The following is an 18,053-nucleotide window of genomic DNA, read 5'->3' on the forward strand; positions in this document are numbered from 1 at the left end:
AGTAAATTGCTTTAGAGACAAGGTTAGACTCACAGCCTCTCTTAGTCTAATGTTTTATATTTATTGAAATAAGTACACTTAAAATTACTGTGGCATTTGGGTCATCATTGAATTAAATTAACTTAATGATATTCTTAAGCCTACTTAAATATATCTCAACAAATATTCTCTATTTATTGCCATTCTTTTATTTTAAATAGGTGGCAAATATAAAACATTCGCTGAATATACAGGCAGATTTTTAAAAAGAAAACACATTAAAAATAGATTTGTTTCCAAGTCTAAATATGTACATATAGTTATTTACTTAGTTATCATAAAGCAAGGGAAGCCGTATGGACTTTTGTCAACTTGGAAATAGACAGTCACAGGTTTTGTTTTATATTGATTTTTTTAAAATATATTTTTTATTAATTCTTGAGAATTTCATACAATGTATTTTGAACATTTTCATCCCTTACTCTCTCCTTTTGCCAGTCCCAGATCCACCCCCTACCTCCCACCCCTCCCAAAGTCACGTCCTCTTAAAAAACATTTAGTATCTTAAGTTTCTCTATAAAGGAAAGGCAGCAGTATAGTCACAAAGCCCCTGAGTTCAAAGTTTTATTAAGAAGGGAAGATTCCACTGGATGGGTTCCAGTTTGTTGAAAACCCAGTTACTAACGCTTTCACCCATGCCTCTCACTTGCAGTTACAGTAGTCACTCTCTGATTTCCACTGCAAGGAAAGGGCCTTAATTATTTTTATCCTTAGGGGGTACTCTGAGTGGTTCCGGAAACTTCTCTTTGCAACATGACACACTGGTCCATACTCTGAAGGAGTTAATGTGCCACTGTCAAATTATTTTGAATTATCCAAAAAAGCAACTTCCTGTTTAAAATAGTAAATACTTTTTGTATTGACTTACACACTGAATGAGGGCTGTGAGTGTCCTTAGATACATTTATGTTTGTGGCATTTCTGAGTGTTGGCAAAGCATCCTTCCTAGGAAGAGAGCTGTGTGCTGCCTGCCTGGCAAGGAAGAACACGGGAAGACTTACTGGTCTTTTAATTTACTTAAATAAAAATGGGCTCTGGGGTTGAAGCGATGAGAAATCTTGGATTTCATGGAGACAGTAAAAGCCCTTCTGTGATGTCACCAGGAACAAACCATAACAGAGTTGAATACATCAGCCTTAAAGGACGGCACACAAACGCAATTGAAATTTTTGAGCAAAATATCTAGTCAAGCAGTTACAAAAATTTCTGCGAGCAAAATCAAGCACACAAGGAAGCTCTTGTTCATCTTCAGTTATTAATTAACAGAGTTTCCCATCCCCATAGTGAATCACAGACTCAAAAGCTGACATTTTCTTCTTACAACGGTGTAGTTCAGGAAGGTACATAATTTACTGAAACATCCGATTATTGCATTATTTTTCCCTTGATTGAAGTCTTGTTTTCCTTGAGGTCTTTCAAACACTGGAGGACTCTTGATTAGGAGTCTGTAGAAGGATGGGATTGAGGGGGGGTCACAAAGCAGTCATACAAGACACAGTTATACTTAAAATAACACGAAATCGCTGCACCGAATATATACCTGGATTCTACACTCTTGGAGTAGCCTTTGAATATAACTGTTGTAAAATATCTTTCATTTATCCCTACTTGAGGATTTCCATTTGTTTGTTTGTTTTCCTTTAGAAAATTTATTCTAGAAATCTTGGTGAGAAACAAGCACATTTCTCCTGCTCCTTTCTCTAGAGATGAGAAACTCATAGGAGGGTAGTGGCAGAGCCTAGTGCTAAGGCAGTAATGAAGTAAGTTGATTTAGATACAGGTGTTCAAATTGAAGGCAGGCTGTCAAGTCTGTGATCCACTCTTAGGAATAATGGTTTCTTGTGCCTGCTGAGAAGCTGAGTTTGGTGCCACAAGACAGTCTCCCAGACATCCCCAGTGAGCCATGGACTGGTGGGGCACACAAGGATGCTACAGTGGCTCCTGATTCAGTTTACTCATTTTAATTCCCCACCAAGCCCAAGTCACAGCCAAGTACCCCAAAGCCACAGCTCTCTGCCTTGCTCATTCCTGCCGATCGATGCCTGGTTCTTACAGAGGTCACAGAGCCATCCTGGCCTCAGGACTTCACCTTCAGCATCACTGTGGTAAAATATTACATAAAGTAACCAACCATCAGACTGAGCACATGACTCCAATGGAGGAGTTAGGGGAAGGACTGAAGGAGCTGAAGGGCCTTATCTGGCATCAATGGGAGGGGAGACCCTTGGTCCTGTGGAGGCTTGATGTCCCAGTGTAGAGGAATGCTAGGGTGGTGAGGTAGGAGTGCGTGGGTGGGTGGGGGAGCACCTTCATAGAAGCAGGGTAAGGGGGATGGGGTAGGGGGTTTGCAGAGGGGAATCCTGGAAAGGGGATAACATTTGAAATGTAAATAAGTAAAATTAAAAAAAGAACTAAAGCATTTTTAAACAATTTTGTATTTTCTCACATCTCTTATGGGATGCCTTTGAACTCTGTAACTCACTTCACTCACAAACAGACTCTCAATTATTTATTCTTCACAAATATGGGGAAAGAATGAAGCTGAAATTTGGTTCACTTGTTATGAATTTTAATAATTATGGGAACAACTTAAATTGATATTGAACATTCTAACTCATTGTTCTGGGCCGACTTCTCTCCCAGCACATCCCACTTAGGCTGATGCTTCAGGCAGTTTCCTGAGAACTGCACTAATGGTGGGAAACAAGGCCATAATGGAGCAAATAAACTATATCTGCAGTGTGTAGCCAAACTATAGAGTCCTCAGATCCACTGAATTCTTTTCTTACTAGTATGGAGGCTCCCAGTGTTTGTTGTTAAAGTCTAATGTCTTTCCTACAAAGGACCTTTCCTTTCCTTTCCTTTCCTTTCCTTTCCTTTCCTTTCCTTTCCTTTCCTTTCCTTTCCTTTCCTTTCCTTTCCTTTCCTTTCCTCTCCTCTCCTCTCCTCTCCTCTCCTCTCCTCTCCTCTCCTCTCCTCTCCTCTCCTCTCCTCTCCTCTCCTCTCCTCTCCTCTCCTCTCCTCTCCCCTCCCCTCCCCTCCCCTCCCCTCCCCTCCCCTCCCCTCCCCTCCCCTCCCCTCCCCTCCCCTCCCCTCCCCTCCCCTCCCCTCCCCTCCCCTCCCCTCCCCTCCCCTCCCCTCCCCTCCCCTCCCCTCCCCTCCCCTCCCCTCCCCTCCCCTCCCCTCCCCTCCCCTCCCCTCCCCTCCCCTCCCCTCCCCTCCCCTCCCCTCCCCTCCCCTCCCCTCCCCTCCCCTCCCCTCCCCTCCCCTCCCCTCCCCTCCCCTCCCCTCCCCTTCCTCTGTCTCCTTCCTCCTTCCTCCCCTCCCTTCCTTCCTCTGTCTCCTTCCTCCCTCCCCTCCCCTCCCCTCCCCTCCCCTCCCCTCCCCTCCCCTCCCCTCCCCTCCCCTCCCCTCCCCTCTTCTTCCTTTTTTCTTTTTTTTGGCTTTTCCAGACAGGGTTTATCTGTGTAACCCTGACTGTCCTTGAACTCACTCTTAAGACCATGCTGGCCTTGAACTCACAGAGATTCCCTGCATCTGCCTTCAGAGTAGTGGGATTAAATGCAATGTGCCACCTTCACTGGGCCTGACACTTTCTTTTTAAGATGTAAAATCTCCCACTTTTCTTTTTTTCTTTGTGATAGGACCTCTCTACACACACTGGCTGTCCTGAAACTCACTATGTAGACTAGCCCAGCCTTAAATTTACAGAAATTCACCTGCCATTGCTTCACAAGTGCTGGGATTAAAGGTGTGTGGCACCACACTTGACTTATTCCCCATCTTTAAGGTTGGTAATAAATTCTCTTTAAACAGACAATGACCCTGGGGCAATATTCTTCTAGATGAACAAATGTCCCTGCAATCTTCCATGTGTGTACCAAGTTAGCACCTGCATAAGGAAGTGGGATCAGGAGTCCAGCCTTGCTACAGGGTGTAAGGAGCTCACTTAGGAATGAAGTCTAAAGTGCTGATAACACCTAACAGGCATGTGTGCTCCTTGTAGCTCCCACATCATAGCCCAGGCCATCTATCCTCCAGTCCACAATCTTCCTTCCTCCAATCCACAGCCTCCTATGTGCTGGGAAAAGAAGGGCAACTTTCACAAGGTTTTACAGCTATGGAGTGGGGTGGAAGTTTGGAAGCTGGCTGTCTCCACAGCTGGAGCATCATATCCTAATCACTGCTGAGTCTCTTAGGTGCATCCTTTGCAGGCTGGGAACTAAGAAGTAACTAGGAGAGACTCTTTAAGCCACAGCAATTCTCACATTAAAAATAAAATCAGGCTTATAAATGTAGCATTGGCAAATGCAGGTACTCTTCTACCCTATGACTCCGAAAGACAGAATCTACCAATCCCTTTCTGTTCCCCCCATGCAAACGACAATACAGACATCAATACCAACCTGCTCAATAGAACTCAAAGGCACACTGTTGTCACCACCCTCAGGAGATTGGATGTCAACTGAACTTTTCTAGAAATAAAAGACAAAAAACTATCACCACTGTGTTTTAAGTTAAAGATACCCTGAAAATAAAAATGTTTCAAATGAAACATTTTTTCTAAAACCCTTTACTTTTGGTTAAACATTGTGTAGTTTAATTATATTGGGAAAGTCCCTGGTTCATAGACACATATGAACACTGGTTTAAATTCTGTTTTGTATTTGTTGTCACTAAGTAGCCCAGACTATTTTAGAGCCTTCTCTGTAGTCTAGGATGGCCTCAAACTTATAGAGATTCATCTGCCTCTGCGTCCCAAGTGTTGGGATTAAAGGCATGTACCACCATGTCCAACTCACTGATTTAAATTTATATCTGCATTTCTAAATAGTATTCAATTCAACAAGGGTCATATTATCCTATAGACTGATTTTTCCATATTCTCTGTTCTAGTGAATACTGAAAATGGAAATAAAATAAAAAATGAATGAAGTATGATTCCTGAGTCATGTTGGCCAGATCCAAATTCTTTTGTATACAAAGAGAGCCTATTCTATGAGTTTTTCCAGCCAGGAATTTCAGGGTTTGAATATCAGCTAAGAGAGAATTTCATTTTCACATGTTTTCTCAGAAAGTAACTTTTTTACAGTGAGAGAGAGAGAGAGAGAGAGAGAGAGAGAGAGAGAGAGAGAGAGAGAGAGAGAGAGAATAGAAGATGCAAAGTGCGCAGCTGTCAACCTTATGTGACTTGGTGTTCAGGACATAGGACCTAGCATTACAGATCCAGTGGCAGCATCAGGAATACACACACACACACACACAGGTTTTGGGTCTTAAATGTCTTAGGTAGATGTTTATGTGCTTTAGAAAGCTGTGCAGTATGTACTTAACAAATTATAGAAATAACCCCTGAAAGTACAGTCTTATAGTATGTATTTTAAAATAGCTTTATTATTAAAAAGTCACACAGTGAAAAATCATGGATGAATTTTTGATAATTTATTTCAGAAACAATGGGAATAGAAATAAGAGGAGGTGTGGCTGAAAAGACTATTCAGTGGTTTGGATCAGTTAACTGCTCTTGCAAAGGACCAAGATTCAGTTTCCAGCACCCATACTGGGCTACTTACAACCAGTTCTAGGGGATTTGATGACTTCTGGCCTCTGGAGGCAGCTGCATAAACATGGTACACATAAACTCACACACACACACACACACACACACATACACACACACACAGGCATGCAAACACATGCACAAATTCCTGAAATACATACATAACTCACACAAACACACATATAAACTCATGCACACAGACACACAAACTAATGCAAACACACGCATATGTGCACATGCACACAATTAAAATATAAATCTTAAAAATGAAATAAGTAAAAGTTCTAAATGTATCTTAAGCATGACATATTGTCTTAAATATTTTATACACAAATTAAAGTAGAAATCTGACTGGCTCCTCTCTAGCCATCAAAATATACTAAACCATATTAGGCAAGAACTTTGTGGAACCTTACATTGGAGGCATGGAGAATAAATTTATAGGCAAGAGTCATCTTAAATTTGGCAAATGCAAGACAGTTCAGTGAAGGATTCCATGTCTTTCTGTGTCCAGTTTAAGAGGGTGGAGTTTTATAAGATTCTCTTCCTCTGTGTGTTCAGTTATATGCAGAAGAACATGCCCCCAAGCTTGTTCACACTGGCACTTGAGATGCAACAGGTAACTCTTACCTTTGTCATTCGGCTGATAAAGTAATAGATGAGAAGGATAGTTCCGATAATCCCTGCCATCGCGCCCAAAATTATGAGTATCATCACTATGGAAGACAAAAAGCAAAGAAAACGCAAAATGAACTGTGTTATTTGAAAAACTGAACAGGGTGATATAATCTTACCTGTTTATAGAAAATGCATTAATATTTCATGATTTTGTGTACATTTAATCTTCAAAAATGTTGGATTTTGACAGTATTCTTGTAGGATTCTGGAACTTTCTGTTTCTGAGTCACACAGTGAGTTAACTTCTGACCAGGACCTCAGAGTTCTGAGGCCAAAGTTCAATGTTTGCAGGCATTAATCACAGTCAAGAGTCTGTGGATATTCTGCATTGGTGGGGAAACACCACAAACTCTTGATGGTTTTAACATTACTAGAGAAAACAACATTTTAATGTATCAAAGAGTATGAAATGGATCATAGAATCACAGGTTTGGAAGAGAAGTTACACAAATAGCTTACAAATGAGTAAATTAAGTCTACTGATGCTGAGTTACACAGTCAGCAACAGTTAAAAGCACCGTTTTCTGAGCTTTTTCACATGTTACGGCACATTTCCTGTACACTCGCTGATACAAGGACGAATACGTAGGCAAACTTTGGCATATTGTGAATAAAGTGTTTTAAATTAAGTAAGTTGGAAGGACTTCTCATTTTTGCAGTATATTTATAGTGCAGATCAATGAAATAAACGGAATGCAGGCTAGACATTCCAGTAAATTGACACATTCATCTGGCAAATTATGTCTTTAATACAGATTATTGACTTTAAGAGCAAAAGTAGCTTTTAAAGGTGTAGTGTCCCTTCCTACATGTGTTACACAGCCTTTTCCTTGAATCAGATATTTCTAGTGAGATTGTGGTGAAGGTCTACAATCCGTCTTTCTCACAAATTAAATGAGAACACTGGTCAAGTAGTACGACAGAGTTGAAAGTTACAGGGTAATGACATAGCGCACAGTGAAGTCCTCAGCACCTTCAAGGGCAGCGGGCATGATCCTACTCGCAGTGGAGGTTTTAAAGACGTGGCTGAAGGTGAATCAGGACTGAGTCAGGAATGCTTTCTCGGTATTTTTGATATTATGTCAACTAATTAGCAGAAAAAGGAAGACTCCGTTTTTTGTTTGTTTGTTTGTTTGTTTAATAAATGAAGAGATTTTTTTTCTCAGAAGTTTATAGTTGATTTAAAAAATTACAAAAATATAACAGGAAAAAAATCAAATTATCCATTCCTATATCCAAGGTTTAAAAAATTATTCCTTCAAAATCAGGAACATTTGCTTTTGTTACTAATGTTAATGACATATATCCTCTTTTAAACATGAAACTTTGTCAATTATTACATATTTGAAACTGAAACCCTACAACTTAAAAGTGTGATGGTTGACATTTCATCAACACATATCAACATACCTAGTGCAGGAAAATCGTGTTCAATTGGTGACGGCATTCCTGAAAAATCAAGTTTTCAAAGTAAGTCAGAATTAGTGGGGTATGCCTTTGCAACAAAACAAAACAAAACAAAACAAAACAAAACAAAACAAAACAAAACAAAACAAAAACCTTTTGGTAGTACAGGGTTTCTTATTTTCTTTTTTTCTTTCTTATTGAATATTTTCTTTATTTATATTTAAAATGTTATCCCCTTTCTCAGTTTCCCCCTCCTTCCCCCTGCTTTGTCTTTTCCTTTTGAGATTGAAATTTAATTACATTTCTCCCTTCCATTTCTTCTCTCTCAAATCTCCCATGGACCCCTCCCCACTGCCTTCAAATTTATGGTCTTGTTATTTAAAAAAACTGTTATTGCATACACATATTTATTTGTATATACATATATACGTATATATTCCTAAATATAACTTGTTCAGGCCATACGATGCTGACTCTGTTTTGAGAGAACTATAGGAAATTGAGGAATGCTGGGGATGGGGCACAGCCTTCTCCAAGGAAGAGCACGCCAGCTTGGCTGTTCAGTGCCAAAAGGATCTGTTTTCCTTGTCCATTTTTTGGTTCAGATGAGTGTTTGAACACTTGCTTCTTGGTGGTGGAACTCTTTGATGAGGATATAGGGAGGGTGAGCCTAGCTGGAGGGAATTCAGTGTTGGTGACAGGCTTTAGTAGTCACTTGTGTCACGTCTTAATGGCTCCCTCTGCTTTGTATTTGCAGCTGTAGATGTGCTATCTCCATGCCTCTCACTGCACAGACTCTCCCCTGGGATAATTGTTTCATATGACATGGTATCACACAGCCAAGACATTGAATGTATTTTGGTACTTTCCAGGACTGAGAATTCTGGAAGGTGGCAAAATTTATCCAAAACCTAAAGGTTCATCAAAGCTTGTCTCTTCATTCTTTGGTGCTGAGCCTGTTGGCCTTGGTTGAATCAGGGATGCCTTCCACTTATGTAAGTTCTTAAGCACATTGCTCAACTTCTCTGTGCTTTGCAGGTTGTGGTTTCTTTGTTTGTTTTTTTTTTTCAGAGAAAATAAGAATTATAACTTTTATGTCTCTGAGTTGTTGTTAGAATCTATTAACTAAGGTATGAAAATGAACAGTGCCTGTCCCCTAGTCAGCTGTCATTTATAGAATTTTTGTCATGTAGCACTGTGTGTCCACATAGGATCTAACTGGGTCCCAGCTGACATTGTCATTTTGTCTTCATGCTGAGGTTGAGACTGTTAATCATAGCCATGAGTGAGATAATTAGTTCTACACACTTGGCCTTATTTTTCTCCCTTGGCTTTTGAAAGTCATTGCTTCCATTCATCTCAGGAGACCCTTCCTAATAATGCCATCTTACTTAGGATCCTGCAGCCACACTGAGACTTTCTCAGGCTCTACTGTAAATGTGCCTTCCCTAAACACCACTCACAGAAGACCACTAACCTCCTTACTTTGAACCAGGTTTTGTGAAATTGTGTTCTTCCTTCTATAAAACTAGACCAGCGGGAGAGGTAGGAAGGGAGGGAGAGAGATCGCTCAAGCGAATGTACTACAGGCCCACCCCTTATCTTATCACCCAACTGGCTTACAGGCTATCATTTTGCAGGCACTGGGATCTGTCTGTCACTGGGCCCGCTCTCTTACCTACCTCTAAGTAATCTGTGGAGAAACACTGTGGGGGACTGGCTTCCTTTTAAGATTAATGGCATGGAGGCCCCATTAGTAATGATTCGAGGTCTGTAGGGGAGCAGGGTCAGCTCAGGTGAGATCATTTGGTTTTCTCCAGACTCTTTATGGCCTTCGGGCTCACTCCTGGCTCCCTTTATTTTTCACCCCACTCCCCATTTTATGGTCACATTTATCATTTGGGCATGTTCCCAGGCTTTTTGTTTTGTTTGGTTTGGTTTTTGATTCACAGTAATTTCTCTGATACAGAGTTATTTCTGTGCACTATTCCAAGTCAAGAGCCCCTGCACAGGGGGAACCTGTCCACTTAGCTTGCATTTCTCAGTGTTAGTCAGTTTCCCTACAGTCATCATGTCATCCGTCTGATCCTATCTCCATCACAACACAGACTCCAGGGCAACTAATGAAAGTATAACAAACCTCCAATGGGGGGGGAGACAGGGTGTTCTTCGAACACAGCAGTCACTTCAGTAGGGGCCGTGTGATGAGGTGTGACATTAATAGCTGTGCAAAACAGAAGTTGAGAGATAGAATAAACATGGAGTAACCAGGTGCATCAGAAAGAACTCAGCAGAAGCCAATTTCATCCAACACCGATTGGCCCCAGCTTCAGACGTCCACACAGAGAAGCCAACTTCATCCAACACCTATTGGCCCCAGCTTCAGACGTCCACACAGCACAGACACAGAGTCAGACAGCATAAATGTATGTCACCAGACTTAGACTGCATGGAGGTTTAGGTATAGAATCAATAGTATCACAGATGCTCTAGAATTCAAGACACCATTACAAGTTGTGGGCACTACAGGTGCCCACATAGCTCCTTCATAGTTCAGGAGAGGAAAGGGATAGAGCAGTGGAGGGATAGGCTCCAGGGTTAGGCAGGCTCCACACAGTGTGGACTTTATCCTACATTACAGGCTCAGTGGATGAAAAACCACTATCAACCTCATGCAGGGAGAGGGTGGATACAGAGCTTCGTGAGGGAACCCATCCTTATAGCTGAGAATGTTCTGGATAAGCAGCCCTCTTACCAACAAGCCAGCCCTCCTTCCAGAGTCCTTATCACTGGCGAACATTGCCTTTAGTGAAGAACTGTCAATTTAGATTGTTCTTGTGCAAAAGCAGGCAGACAGGGTGTAAGGAGAGGATTTGGCTGTACTCCAGTCAGGATAGATGGACAGAAAAGGCCGAGCTCACAGAACATTCACATGCTGTCAAATGTTCTTTTATTGTTGTCTTTTTTCTTTTATTGTTGTCTTAAGCACTTAAAAAAAATAAAGGCCACTCTTAAGTTGCAGGTTGTTCAAAGCCCACAGGCTATGTATAGTTCCTTGTACCCCATATTTCTCTAATGAGCCTCTTTGGCTATGTTATCAGGGTTCTTAGATCCTTTGAGACAGTTCCATTATTCAATCAAGATGTGGCATGCCTACACTAGTGAGCCATGAACTTCCCATTATATTTTGAGATGGCTCTGCCTAGCTGTCTCGTCTATGAATACTTCACTGTCACAGAACTGAGGGAATCTATAGCTCATGAGACACCGGAAGTTTACTCAAGGCACGTATAAGCCACTGGCCATTTGGTTCATGTACAACTTTATCAGTCTCCTGTATGATCAATTAAGACATAAAGATGCCCAGTGTAACAATGAATAGGCTAAATGGCTTTTCATATGTAAGAGAGGGTAAGAGCAAATAAATGTGAATATACTTCATACTTTCAACACATTTGCTTTATTTATTTATGTACACGGTGTGGATTCTGGGGATCAATTTTAGGGTGTTAAGCTTGGTAGCAAGCACCTGATCTTGAAAAGGATTAGGAGGGCTATCTGCATAAAGGGCACATTGAAAATGATGCTTATGTAAATATGGGGGATTATAGCTCCTGAACACCGAGCATGGACTGGGAACAGCAGGGGAAACCTGACAGAAATACGGTAGGACATTTTAACAGGTTTCTTCAATTGTGACAGGTCCAGAAAAATATGCAGTCCATCTGACTTGCAATCACAAATGATTACGTTTACTTCTAATTCTCCCATAAATAAATGAGCGTCTGCTTTGTCATTATGCCTGCTCTCATTTCCTTGCAAAGTAGGAGCACTCTTTCATTGCCTGACAGAAGGATTTTGAATTTCTGCTCAGGAAGGAAGACAAAGAGGGAACCTGTACAATATATTTTTTTTTCTAGTGAGCTACAAACCTCAGCATCACCATCCATTGTCCAGGTGACCTCAAATAGATTGCTGTATTTGTCTTGTTTTGTATTTTCAATTTAACTTCTATCATATTGAATATTGAGTATAATCACAATGTGACTGGCCATATCAAAGAGTTGCTCTTAGATTAAAAAATGTAATCCGAGTTACAAAAGAGTAAAATGTTAACAGGGTTGTCTTATGGGTTTAGAGGCAGCTTAATAGCTGTACTCACAAGGAAGACAATCAGCCTTCACTAATGGCTTCAGTTAGCGGGGAAAAGAAGCAGAACACATTCACATCGTAAGAGGAAGGAGGACCCAAGTCTGGAATTCAGTTGGGTGTGAGAAAGAAAACCGTCACAGCATATTCATCAAGCTCCTTGGCTGGGGTGTAATTACCTAAATGCAAATAACTCCACACCAGGCCACTTTGGCCAATTGTCTCTGTATCTTTCACCACTGTATAGTGAGATTATGAATAGTGCATACATTGTATCAATGCTGACCACATTGAGCACGTGCGTTCAGTGTTTCAACAGAATAGGAAAACTGATCCTGAAATACCCATGGAATTAAGAGATCCAAACAGCTAAAACAGTACTCAAGAACACAGTCTGAAGATTCAAACTTCCTGAGTTCAAAACTCACGACAAAAACAAACAAACAAAACAAAACAAAGACAAACAAAAAGAAAAACTGCAGTGTTTAGAGTGTGCTGTTGCCCTAGTGGACAGACACAAAGATCAGTGGCACAGGGTTTCGATCCAGAAGGGAAAATCTTATTTTCAATAACCTGGATCGGCACACTGCAAAGTACATTTTCTTCATATCAGAAAGAAACTTAGTCGTTACTATGGTGCTGCGGGCATGGGGGTGGGGAGTGACTGAAAATGAGCCTGACTGCATTTTGGAATAATGAAATGTTCTGAAGCCAGACCATGGTGATAAATACACATCACTATGTGTGGAGCAAACACCTAAGAAGGAGTCACGGTGAACATTATCTCAGGCACATCTCATGCTGATAAAAAAATTAAGTGACTGTTTTTTGGGGGTGGTGGTGGTAGGACATTGGTTAATTGTGAGGATACTGTATTAAAACTGCCCAGATTTGCACTGCAATGTCTCTGCTCACTGGCTTCAGGTAAGTTTTCAAAATATTTCAAATTCCCAGTTTGATTTTCATCTGCAAATGGAATACTGACTGCACAGAACTGGTAGAAAAATTGATTGGGGCTTGGGTCAGGATTCAGTAAAAACTCCTTACAAAGTCTCATTTTCTTTGAACAAATACACAGTGTTTAAATATACATCGCAACCCTGTTCAACAAAAACCAATAGAAGGCAATTCTCTTTGGAGATAGTTTCTGTGAAGTTAGGACACCTGCCTTTGTAGCCTTGGATGGAGAAGGCCAACAGATTGGTAACAGCACTGAGCATGTATGCTTGCTACCTGCATGGGAACTGCTAGGAAATGTTGACAAAGTGATGCTAAGGCTAGTGCTACTCAATGAAGATGTCTCTTTTCACCCTTACTGGAAGAAAGACAGCAAACCCCCTTTTACTTATATCCACACACATTACCAGGAACTAAATTATTCTTCCTTGAATTGAGTGGGTTGTTTTCCTGAATTCTGTCAAGTTCATTGTTTAAATTGGCCAGTGTTTTTGTTCTATACACCTTAGAGGAGGTTCAGGCCAGCTGCTGAACTTGAGCCTGATCTAAAACATCTCAGGACATGTCTGAGGAGGAGATAAGGTCTAGATCTCCTCTCACAGAGCTTTGCTGAGGTGCTCATGGGGCAAGGAAACTTGGGGAAAGCTAGGCAATACTTGGGGCAAGGGACATTGACGGCTATGAATTAGGCATTGGCCCAAACACCACCTCATTATGTTATGGTTCAAGCAGAGGGGTGGCCTGGGGTTTTATTACAGCCATTTTTGATACTTTTAGTTACAGAAGGTATGAGGATGAATATCTACCTCACAGTAGAGACAAACTCACTGAAACACTAAAAGGAGAGAGTGACACCAAGCCCTGCCTGACATGACCACTGTGACTCCTTGCTCGGTCCTCTGCTGCTTCACCAGGAGCCTCTAAGCTGATTCTAACGACCACAGCACAGTGACCATTGTCACGCGTCTTCTCCACCGTGGTGCAAGCGCCTCTCAGTATAGGCTTCCTAAGACGCAGCAGTTGTGTTCATTCATCTTGATTTTCTAAATCTTTTAAATGTTTCTTCAGTGTACGATGTGACTGATTCTCTTTGCAGAAAAATTTCTGCTTAGGAAAAATCCTCAGGGACAAGAGATTCAGGAACCTATCCCCAGAGACAACCACGGGAGTGTCTGTTTGATTTGTTTTTTAATGTCAGTTCATTAACCCCAGAAGACATTGCATATACATCTTACTAGGGATTCAGATAAAATACTAATGGCTACAAACCTATTATGCAAAAATGCAGAACCTACCTGATGTTGACATTGTTGCTGAATGCTGATGTGGGTTACCTACAGTTGAAGCCACCACAGGAGTGGTTATGTGAAGAAGAGAATCTATACAGAAAAGAAAGAAGTTAGATAAAATGCTTCCCACAGCCCACAGGGGACTGCCATCTCACCTCCAGTTACAATGGTTACTTTTTAAAAACACATTTATTGATTTTTATTTTATGGGGATGAGTGTTTGCTTCTCTCTCTCTCTCTCTCTCTCTCTCTCTCTCTCTCTCTCTCTCTCTCTCTGTGTGTGTGTGTGTGTGTGTGTGTGTGTGTGTGTGTGTATACCCCTTTATGTACCTGGTGCCTGTGGGAGGCAGCAGTGGCAGGAGATCCTCTAGAGCTAGAGTTACAGACAGCTGTGAGCTGCTATGTGGGTTCTGGAAACGCTAGTTTTCAAGAACAACAAGTGCTCCTCACTATGGAAATGTGTAATGCACTTATGTTTTATAGGTCCTACCCGATCCTGACAATGATGGTGAATGGTCTTCTTGGAAATGTTGACTTGACGATATATGGAAGGTGGTTGTAAGAGAATGACCTGTAAAGAAAAATCAGGAAAGTTATGCTAAATATGATTCCCACAGCCTGCAGAGTGGCATAAGATTAGTCAACTGTTTGTCTGGCAGAAGGTCACAATGCAGAACACACCTCAAAAACAAGGGGAAATTGGTAAACCCAGGGAAAAGATCCGAACAGATCCTTCCTATAAACATAGAAGAGGCCAACGGTGTGTGAACGGATGCTAGTCCCGCCAGGGAATTGCTGGCTTACTCCAGTTGGAATCGCTACTTGTAAAAGATTTATCTAGTTCTGTTTTATGGGTATGAGTGTTTGGCTGCATGTGTGTATGTGCACCTTGTGTGTGCCTGGTGCTGGTGGAGCCCCCAAAAGGCATCAGACTCCTTAAGACTGGAGCTGCAATGGTTGTAAGCTGCTCTGGAGGATCTGGGAACAGAACTCAGGGCCTCAGCAAGAGAACAAGGACTCTGAGTTATAAAGCCATCTTGCCAGCTTTTCGCTTTGACACAGGTCATGCTATGTAGACCAGACACACAGAGATCCTCCTGCCTCTGCCTCTGAGTGCTGGGATCGCAGCATGCTCCCCAGCTGCAACAGGTATTCTTTAAAAAAGGAAAAAAAGTTCTGAGGATGTGGAATAAACGTAACCTTTATAAAGAAGTCACTGTCCCGACATTGTGGAGACCCCAAACATATTACACAGTCATTCTATCCGTGGCTATATATTGAAAGGGTGTGAAATGAGCACCCCAAAGATACCTGATATCCACATGTTCTGCTGATCGCAGCTCTAGTTGTGTGGACTGAAATACAAAGGCAGCCAGGGACCTCACATGATACAGACACCTCATGGAGTACTACTATTCCGCCACGTGTCCAGTCATGGCTACCATAGCGAGCACCTATTTTAATGGTACTTAGCTCAGCCCTTATGCGGTTATCTACGAGATCAGTATCAGTATTGCCTGCATTTTATAGATGAGGCCAAGATAGGGCCAATGATTTGCCTCGGGTATACCAGACTTAGATTTGAACTCACTTCTACTGTTTCTTGTGCCCGTGTTTCTAACGCTTGCCTCATCCCCTCTGCCAGGGAGTCTGAATCTCACCCAGTGTCCTACAGAGAGCTCAGCACTTCTCTGCTGTCCACCCTGACTCAGGCCGTAGCTGTGCCATGGATGAAATACGCTTCACCCCACTGCCTGGGCTGTGTGTTTCTAACACAGAGTCACTCACTGTGTTTGAGAGAACATGGCTTAAAATATCCTCAGGAGGCCAAAAGTAAGGCTACTTTAAAATATTTTATTTTATTAACATATTTATTTTATTTTATATTTATTTTATGATATCAATTTATCTTAATAATTTTTAAAATTTAAATCTAAATTTAAAATTAGATTAAACTTTAAAAAATTTAAATTAAAAATGTAATTAATTACTTTAATTATTTTAATAAATTAAATTATATTAATTTATTTTAAAAACATACTACTTTGGATTCAGCCCAGCCATAGAGCAATTAGAAAGGTCTTTGTGGTTATTGTTGTTTTTGTTGTTGTTGTCTTAGTAGCAGTGGTAACAGTTCCACAAAGAGAAACCCCTCGCAGTTTCATGCTGACAGCTTGTCTCCTCTCAGCAGGAGAAACTGGCTATCCTAGTTTTGAAAAAGAAAGGGCATAAGTCTACCCTAACCTTCACTAGTTAACCTTAGCTTAGAAATAAGTCTCTTCATAGCCCCAAGCAAAGTAACATGCTTATTTATGTAACGATATTACTTACACTTGATACAAGTTTACTGCTATCTAGGCTTAGAATCAAAGGCATTTCTTAGACTGGGGAACTGCTATTCAGGCACAAATGGTTGTGGGCTGCAGTGTGCCACTCCTGTCCCTGGCTGAATCCTATTTAAACGCATCCTCCAGACTGAAACGAAATGTACTGCTCAGTCATTGGTTCAGTGAAGTAAGAAAACCAGCATTGGGGCGATTCATAGTTTAAATAAGTCATCGAGAATAAAATATCATCAAGCTGAAAATATTCACTCACCTGATGTTGTCACAGCAGCTGTGCTCTCGGTCATACTGGGAGTGTCTGTCAGCCTTACCAAGGCCTTGCCTACTTGCTGGTATCTCCCAGGCCCACCTTCCCGGGGCCTCTATCCGTTGACACACATTGGCTAGCATTCAAATGATGCAACATTATTTAGTGTCTGTTAATAAAGATAACTAGAGGTCTGCATAACTGCGAGGACCAGAGTGTAATTAAAATCTTTGTTCCAAAGAATTGCCTGCTGTGTTAAATTTACTTCATGTAATTGAAGTGAGCACCACAAGGCAGCAGCGAGGACCACTCAACTGGACATAGAGAGACTGCAGAGGTCAGGGCAGGCGCTGGACTTGAGAGAGTAGGAGTGTTTCTAATGCGGAGGTCCCCATGATCCCTTGAGAAAGTGGCTTCTTGTGTACGAACTGCATGCATTGAAAACTTTACTCAGTGTTTGCGTACTCTGAGGTTTGAAAGGCTGTCAAGCTCGTGACAGCTCAAACAGTAATGAAAGAAACGTGAGTCGGGAGAATTCTTCCAGGAAAGTGGAATTCAAACTGAACTGCAGTGTCCTTGTGGCTGTAAAAGCAGTTAGTGCTTTACAATGCTTTAAAATGCTCTGTTGCTCACTGAGAGTGAGGCAATCCCCAAATAACAAAAGTAAACGCTAGAAAACAAAACCCGGCAAACCCCAACCACCCTGAAAGCATAAAGGGAGTGTGTTTAGCGCTGAGCAGGAGCAGGAAGCCCGACCACAGCGGAGACAAACCCCAGGCAGATACAGGCTTGGGCATAGGAGAAGAGTAGCTTTGATTCAAAAGTCTTTGGAAATCAGCCCTTATTAAGCTGCGGAACGGGAGCTGACCACCAGCTAATAGAGAATTGCGGTTCTGTCTGGTGTCCTTGATGCATCCTGCCCCTCAACCCCGCATTTAAAGAAATGCAAAAGCTGGTGGCTTCTCAGGTTGAAAATTCGAGTGTGTGGAAATGGAGCCACGTGGCGACCTCTAGTGGCTGATCTGCATAATAGAAACGAAACGTGAAAACAAAACAAGAAAACACAACTGGAGAAAACATTAAGTCTTTCCCCTCCTCTTCATTGTTCAGGAGTATCATCAGGTCGTATCTATGACTTACATCCCGCAAATGTGTCAGGCAAACACAACTGTGTTTTGAGAATTTTGAGCCAGCGTCTGAAGATTAAAACAAATGTGCTTGAGACGTGCAATCTGACAGAGATCTCATCAGGTTGGTTCTGTATGTGCTTGGCTACTTTTCTCTAAGTAGTATTGGGCCAGTCACTGCAGCGCCATGCAGAAACGCAAGCTACGATGTTGGAGAGGAGGAAAATGTTTGGCTCATTGGGCTCTGTCCGACGT

The 18,053-nt window shown here is 41.6% G+C and overlaps 1 protein-coding gene across 1 annotated transcript; it reads right to left on the reverse strand.

Annotated features, from left to right (window-relative positions):
• Positions 1–532: 532 nt before the first annotated feature.
• On the reverse strand, positions 533–16,722 carry LOC110300718 (glycophorin-A). Its single transcript, XM_021170978.2, has 8 exons — positions 16,678–16,722; positions 14,570–14,650; positions 14,086–14,169; positions 9,825–9,908; positions 7,688–7,726; positions 6,230–6,315; positions 4,446–4,514; positions 533–1,484 (listed from the first exon to the last, which is right to left on the reverse strand). Exons 1-8 carry the CDS (start codon positions 16,709–16,711, stop codon positions 1,455–1,457), a joined length of 507 nt encoding a protein of 168 aa, XP_021026637.1. The 5' UTR covers positions 16,712–16,722; the 3' UTR covers positions 533–1,454.
• Positions 16,723–18,053: the final 1,331 nt, after the last annotated feature.

Source organism: Mus caroli, unplaced genomic scaffold (genome assembly GCF_978045245.1).
Source record: "Mus caroli unplaced genomic scaffold, Mus_caroli_1 scaffold_10, whole genome shotgun sequence".
Classification (NCBI taxonomy): domain Eukaryota; kingdom Metazoa; phylum Chordata; class Mammalia; order Rodentia; family Muridae; genus Mus; species Mus caroli.

What these genes read in the sequence shown, in the direction of transcription:
- LOC110300718 (XM_021170978.2), bottom strand. Translation starts at nt 16,711, where the DNA reads ATGACCGAGAGCACAGCTGCTGTGACAACATCAG. An exon ending in AGCTGCTGTGACAACATCAG is followed by an intron (nt 14,651 to 16,677) that starts GTGAGTGAATAT and finishes TTTTCTTTACAG; the next exon opens with GTCATTCTCTTACAACCACC. An exon ending in TTATCAGCCGAATGACAAAG is followed by an intron (nt 4,515 to 6,229) that starts GTAAGAGTTACC and finishes TTTTATTTCTAG; the next exon opens with AAAAGTTCAGTTGACATCCA.